Source organism: Cynara cardunculus (assembly GCF_001531365.2).
Source record: "Cynara cardunculus var. scolymus isolate 2C chromosome LG 17, CcrdV1, whole genome shotgun sequence".
NCBI lineage: Eukaryota > Viridiplantae > Streptophyta > Magnoliopsida > Asterales > Asteraceae > Cynara > Cynara cardunculus.
The window spans coordinates 2,431,948-2,439,338 of record NC_037544.1 but is presented as its reverse complement, the minus strand read 5'-3'; the positions used below and the strand labels follow the sequence as shown (position 1 = coordinate 2,439,338).

The 7,391-nt window shown below is 32.6% G+C and overlaps 1 protein-coding gene across 3 annotated transcripts in view; it reads left to right on the top strand.

Moving 5' to 3' along the window:
- The first annotated feature begins 6,147 nt into the window (after positions 1 to 6,147).
- Positions 6,148 to 7,391, top strand: part of LOC112500825 (uncharacterized protein At2g24330-like) — a 6,405-nt gene continuing 5,161 nt past the window's right edge. Inside the window, exons 1-2 of one of the 3 annotated variants that reach the window (XM_025104417.1) lie at positions 6,148 to 6,350; positions 6,491 to 6,711. In XM_025104417.1, the coding sequence (XP_024960185.1) occupies positions 6,496 to 6,711 (216 nt within the window). In that variant the 5' untranslated portion in view covers positions 6,148 to 6,350; positions 6,491 to 6,495. Of the gene's footprint in view, positions 6,351 to 6,472; positions 6,712 to 7,391 lie in introns of all 3 variants that reach the window. The other 2 variants (XM_025104418.1, XM_025104419.1) reach the window with 2 other exon arrangements.

Here is a 7,391-nt window from a genome sequence, read left to right as displayed (position 1 = left end):
TATATATATATATATATATATGTTAAAGAAAGAAAAAATATATAGGTCAAAAATACCCCTACAAGTTTAAAGTTTAATGCTAAATTTTAACCATTGGATCATTAGATTATAAAATTGATCAATAAACATAAATTAATCTTACGGGTCTCACGAAAGACCATTGGTCTTACGTGAACCCAACCCTATATGTATGTATGTATGTATGTATGTATGTATGTATGTATGTATGTATGTATATATGTATGTATGTATGTGTGTGTGAACAAAATTGTCATGTATACATCCATATGAACACAAATTGATATATATGAACACTTGTGACAACTATGAACACAAATTGAACGTATATCTGAACACGTGTGGCAATTATGAACACAAATTGAACAAATATAAGCACTTGTGTCAATTATGAACATATATGTGAACATTGTGGCAATTATGAACACATATTGAAGATATCTGAACACATGTAACAATTAAGAGCACAAATTGAACATATATGAACACTTGTGGTAGTTATGAACACAATTGAACATATACGATTTCTACTGCTTGTAACCGATATCATTCACTGCACATTATCTTTTACATAAATACCCTTCAACAATTATGTTCACATATGTTTGTGAGATTACACATTTAATAAATTAAATTTATAATATGATTAATCTCAACCCTTTATTTAAAAATCAATTGTCATAATTAGTTAGTTAACACAATAATTAAGGTTAACAAATGAACTTGTCCATATATATATATATATATATATATATATATCACTACAAGCAAGGCGTCAGTATTTTTTTCTATATGAGACATAATTTCACCATGAAAACTATATATACAACACCATACAGTTTTTTTCTATTGTTTATCTGTTGTTTTTTTATTGTTTTATTTTCGCTTCTTAATTTATGTTGCCTTAAAAAACGGAGCATGTTGATCTATTATTTTGTTAGTCACATATATTGAATCAACTTGTATGTACATCGACTAATTCCGAAGATCATGTGTGAAATTTTCTAATAACCTTAAACCAATCATAGTTGTTTTTGTATTATCCGGAATGATTATTTCACTTTGGTTAGGGGCAAAGTAGTAATTACAATGTGGCCTAACAAAGGAAAGTTGGCCATGTGTCGGCGCCAGCTGAGCCTTTCAGATAAAAGGAAAACACGTGATGTCACAACAAATGCATCCAGCTAAGCAGAGATAACGGTGGAGTTAGAGACGTGACGCTTTTTGCAGCTATTTTTGTAAATATTCCGTCAAATTAGAATGACGGGAAGGAAACGGCTGTCCCAACACATCACCCCGTGGTCTTGGAATAATGATGATGGAAGGATTCCCCCAAACCTTGCCACCTAAGCATTATCATAACAAACTTCTGCTCATTTATTTTTGGAAATTTGGGTATTTTTTTCTCCCACTTAAGGTCACGAGCCTTGCGCATGGACGGAACTACCATGGTCGTATTATTTCTCCAAGAAGGATAAAATAATTTAGATTTGTGAAAAATATAATCGTATTAATTTGTTGTGTGTTATCGTATGTATTTTGAAACTATAACGAGAACAAGTTTTATTTAGTAAAGTTGGTTTGCAAGACTTTTATTTCACTCAGGACCCATTAATGTCATTTTCTTAGTTAAATAGTGTCATCGATTGAAAAAAAAATATTCGTATATTTTTTCTTATAGTCAAACGATATCATTGTTTGAAATTTTTTCCTTATAGTTTTTTTATAATTAAATGGTGCCGTCGTTTGAAAAAAATTATGGGTTCGTCCCTGACCTTGCGAGCTACCAAACTATTCTACACTGTATCGAAGAGAAGGGTTTGTTAGTCATTAATCTCTCGACTTTTATTAAATGTCTGGTTTTTGTATTTGGTATCTTCCTAATTTGTAAAGGTAGCTAAAAGACAAAAAAAAAGTTTACATTTTATGTCCAGGTTTGCAAATGACACATCCGCTAATTTATGTCCAGGTCCGAAAAACATGGAGGTGTCACTTGTAAACCTGGGCAGAAATTGTTTTTTTTTTCCTTTTAGCTACCTCTGCAAATTACAGAGGTGTCACTTGCAAAGATAGTGACATTTGAGAAAAATGGTTAGAAGACCAATTACAATGAGAGAAATGGTCATTTCGATCAATTTCCCTGTATTTTCTCAAATGACACGAAAGTTCATTATAATACAAAATAACTTTTTAACCGTTGGTGTTCGGATCGGTTTGTACGTATTTCGACTAATTTCAAAGGTCTTGGAGAATAGACAAAGAAAATCCTCAGTAGTCTTATAGGACTTGAACTGATGACTCGTTAGAAAAATCACCAAAAGCTCAATTTTTATTATCAGTTGAGTTAAGGGGGTGTTTGAGATTGCTTATTTGAAACAACTTATGTTGTAGAAAAACGTTTATCAATTTATTATAAGTTAGATTGATTTAACTTATTCAAAAACTTCTTGTTACCAGTTTGACACTGGTATAAGCTGTTTATCCAAACACTTAAAAGTGTTTATTACCGGTGTCACACTGAAATAACTCAATAAGTTGTTTTTATAAGCAATCCCAAACACCCGCTAAGTCCACAGGGTTAACAATGACTAATAATCGTGTAGCTTCATTGTAATTTAAATCGAACTTACTATCTAACCAACGTTTTGCCATACAAGTGTACAAAAAAGTCACATTGTACACGCTCAATTCACAACCGTAACATGTTAAACATACATGAAAAATCCTATACGTCTCGTTGTAATTTTAAAAAAAAAATCAAAATCAGGGCAAAAAGAACATCCACCCCAGTTGCATCATGCTGCACCGTATAGTTGAATATACCACAAAATCAAAAAAAAAAATATTAAAACAAACACAAAATAGGACGTTTGTACGTACCTCTATGTTATATGGCCTATGGTACATATGATATACTTAAATAGTTCTTCGTACAAATACTGATAGTAACAAAACAGATACGAGTACACGTTGATTTTTGTACTTGTTTAATATTTAGTATTCGTCTAGTCTCTGTTTATTTACTATTTTGGTGTCGGTTCACGTCTGAATCCTCTTTTTACATTCTACCATTGTCTTGACTTGTTCTTAGGTTCATAAACTTATATTTCATATATAGATTTTGTCATTTATTTATTTTTGGTAAATTATTTAAGAAAAATAATTATCTATATTCTGTTACAAGTGACAGAGAATATAAGTACTGACATACTTGTATTTATTATCACATAAATATCTAAAAAATAAATATTTAATAACATGTTTGATATAAAATACCGGCAGATTTTTAGTAAAAATTAACATAAGTTGATTCTTTTGTTGTCTGTCGGAAATCCAGCTATATTTTTCCGATGGATTTTTGTGCTGAAAATACCCAGTTTTCTAGTAGTGTAAATATAATTATGGAATATCATATTAAAATAATGAACAAATTAGAGAAAAAGAGGAGGAAGCACATGGGATAATAAAATGTGGGAGGTTAAGTAAGGCTACGGATTACAAAGTCTGGTTGGTGTCAGTTTTTATTCCCCTTCTCAAAGGTTACATACATGATATGTGGTCCCCTCGTTATTCTTAGATTTCGTGATTTCTGTTTTATCCATTAATTAATTAATTAATTAAAATACACGTGAACAAACCATATCGCATTACTCATGTGGTTAAGAGTATATACACGTATTATAATACCAAAAGTGTATTTGTACAATGCAGCGAAATAAATCTTGATTTTAATGTTTAGTTTTTTTATTATTTGTCTTTAGGGACGGAACACAAGCTTTCCAACTGTTATGGTCGGACCTAATATATTTTATATTTAAAAAAAAATTAAAAATACAATATCAAAAGTTAAAATGTGGGGAGAGAGGATAGATTAACAAGTCTGCAATTTCATTAATGGATATTAGAGATTGAAGATTGTAATTTTGTTCATAAGTTGTTCGCGTAAGTCGGTCGGATAATGTGACACAAATATACTTGAAACTTATTTTAAATCCTAACTATTGAAATATAATATACATGTGGAGGTTCAAACGAGAACACATTTATTTTACGATAACACAGTAACACCCTTATCACATGTGATAATACACGTGAGGGGGACCCTGTGATGTGTGGACGACGTGTACTACGACTTAGCCCGCGCCAAAGGTTGTCTGCGTCTATGATTTTGCATCACATGTGATGGTCTTGATGAATTATAGTATCATATCAACAACACCCTTATCACATGTGAGGGGGCTTAGTGGTGTAAGAGCGACTTGGTCCGCAACCAAGATCGCATCGAAAATCGTCCGCGTCTCTGGTTTAATATCACATGTGCTTGTTTATATTAAAAGGGTATTCTCACGTTCTCATAAAATGAAGATGTTATCGTTTAAACCCTTCCCTATTGTCTTCCTTCTTTCTCCCCCATCTTGATTATTATGATTGCATCTGAAAATGATAGCAATTGGGCCTGCATGATAACCTGTTTAGCCCACAAAGTAAATGGAAATATATATAAGCCCAAAATTTACGTTGATCATCCAAGTATAAACCTATTTAAATACTAAAATAGTTAATTAGTATATTTAAATAATTTAATTATAATTTTTAATATATTTAATTTTTATAAAGTGAATTAGTCTAAATAACAACTTCAAAACAAAATAATCTCGATTCAAGTTACAATTAAAAAGTTATGTCATCCTAAAATTTACTGATATTTATTTACAGTAAACTTTGGGATACCATAGTTTTTGAACTATAACTACGGTAAGAGAGATTTTGTGAACACATTTCTCCCCAGCTAGTTGTGGGTTCGAGTGTCAATCGTAACAACCCAGTTGCAAGAGCAGGGCCACTATGCGAAAAGCGAGAGAACCCACATCCCTCTCTTTCCTTAAACTCTACTGCGATGACGATACTGTACTGTGGAGGTAAAACAGCAGTAGCCAGTAGCAACAGATACAATTCTAAATCAACAAGACTATTTTTCTTAGAATTTAAATAGTGAAAAAATTTAGAATTCAATGAAAACAGTGAAAAATAGGCATACATCTGTTTTTGCTAATCTCAGGCCATAACTAAAACAAAGATGACAATAAGGCCCTTAAACATGATTGAAAATCATCAAATATGAGAAACAACAGACAAATGAGCAATAACGACGAATTCATTGAGGGTCGAATCTGTTATGGGAGTATTTTGAACAGATTCGATGACAATATTTTCTCGTTGGTGTTCGGCATCCATATATGGTAACGATTAGAGCGACAATGATGGTACATTGACAGGTCGAAGGTCAATATCCATAATTCGATGATGATAATATACAATATACAAAAGGGATTTCAAGGGTTACACTAGCATAAAACTAATACAATAACATAAAAGCAACAACCAAAAATGTACTCGTCCTCAATGCTCCGTCCTTATAACATATATGATATTTGTTGTCATACAACTGCTGGTACCAACAGTATAACTTCCAAATGTTTGATGTATAGCCTCACGCAGTTTCGTACACGATGAAGGATGTTGAGAATGGATGTGATTCTTGAAGAAATTCTCTCAGTCATTACGTCAAAACAGTCAGCGTGCTAGGCTAAACATGACCAGAATTTAGAAGTTTACCACTCTCCTAGCGAAAGATAAATTACAATAACACCCTTAAACTCTAATATCGAGAGAGTGCTTTTGATGCTATATAGAAACTAATGGTTATATATATAATCTGCGATATCATTCATCGCTATATATACAAAACTTGAGTAAATCACATGTTTCATCCCTGTGATTTGGTGCTTTTAATGAGTTGAGTCAACGTGGTTGCATTTTGTTAACGAGTTAGGTCCATGTCATTGCATTTTGTTAACGAGTTGAGTCCTTGATGGATTTGACGATAAAGGGACTCAACTCGTTAAAAATTACAACTGTATATACCAAGATTGTTGAAAAATGCAACCTCAAATACTCAACTCGTTAAAATTTTGAAATATGGATGAGATTCGTTCAAAACACCAAACTACATGGACTAAAAATGTAATTTAGTTTAAAAAGATTTATGTCCATACGACGTGTACGCCCCTACCGCACCCAGCTATGCCTACATTCCTTTCCGAACGTCACCACCAACCTAGATTCGCGGTTCAAGTTTCATGGTTTACACCCGACCCAAGCAAAGTCCGTTGTCCCTTCCGATCTCCGATCTACCCAACAAAATCTTGTAATTGTTACAATCCATTACCGCCACCGCCGATCACAATCGGTTTTTGTCTTCATCGATTTTAGCTGAAGATTTTGCAATTCGAGCCATCTGCAAAAACCTATACGTCGATTATTAATTTCAGGTACTCGATTCAATGCGAGCTTAACATGTTTCTTAATTAGGGTTTTGATTCAAGGACAACGTCGATTGTGAATCTGTTTTTTTTTTTTTTTTTGTATGTTGTGTTGTTTTAATTGTATTTAGGGTTATTGATTTAATTAGGATAAATGGGTGAAGAAGATGACAATACAGACAAAAAGACAAAGAGGAGCTTTTTCTCTCGAGTCTGGAATGTGTTGTTTAGGTTACATGCTGATGATTTTGAGAAAAGATTGCAATATATATCTAAAGAAGAGGCCACTCTTCTTGCTAGAATGAAGAGGAGATCTTCGAGTTGGAAGGCAACAACTAGAAATTTAATCATCGTTTCTGTTTTTCTAGAGGTAATCCATAATTGGAAGGTTATTTTTCATCGTCTCTCATGTTAATTTCAGTTTGAATTCATGTTACTGAAGAATCTGAGGTATGCAATTCACATGGAACACCCACAAATCTTCGATATAGGCCGTTCTTATCAGTGTCATTTCTTCCAAAATTTTGGGGCCAATTTTATATTGTTTAGGGTCGTTCATAGGTCTGTTCATGGCATTTTTTAGGACCTGGCCGAGATGTATAACACGGCCCTCGATAAGTTGACTATTCGGACTAATGCTCTATGTAAACCGGTATAAATCAATTAGGTTTCTATCGCAGCCCATGTCAATATTTTTCATCATTGTTTTAAACCTTTAGGGTTAGAATAAACTGTTTTGGAACCATCAATCCTAGAACCAAAAGTGCATGTTGGTTATACCTTGAGATGTTATGCTTGTTTTAAAGACAACAGAGTACTTAAGATTATATTAGGTTACAAGAGGTCAATAATGTATGAAAAAAATACGGGTACTTTGAAATCCTAAATATATATATATATATATATAGAGGAGTGATCATATGAAAACCGCCCTCATTTGTGTAAACCATGCAAACCACCTTCATCTGTCGATTTCATTGTTTAATCTTATGAAATTTTTTCATGAAATTGTTTAATCTTGTGAAATTGTTTCATATAATACTTTTTTTG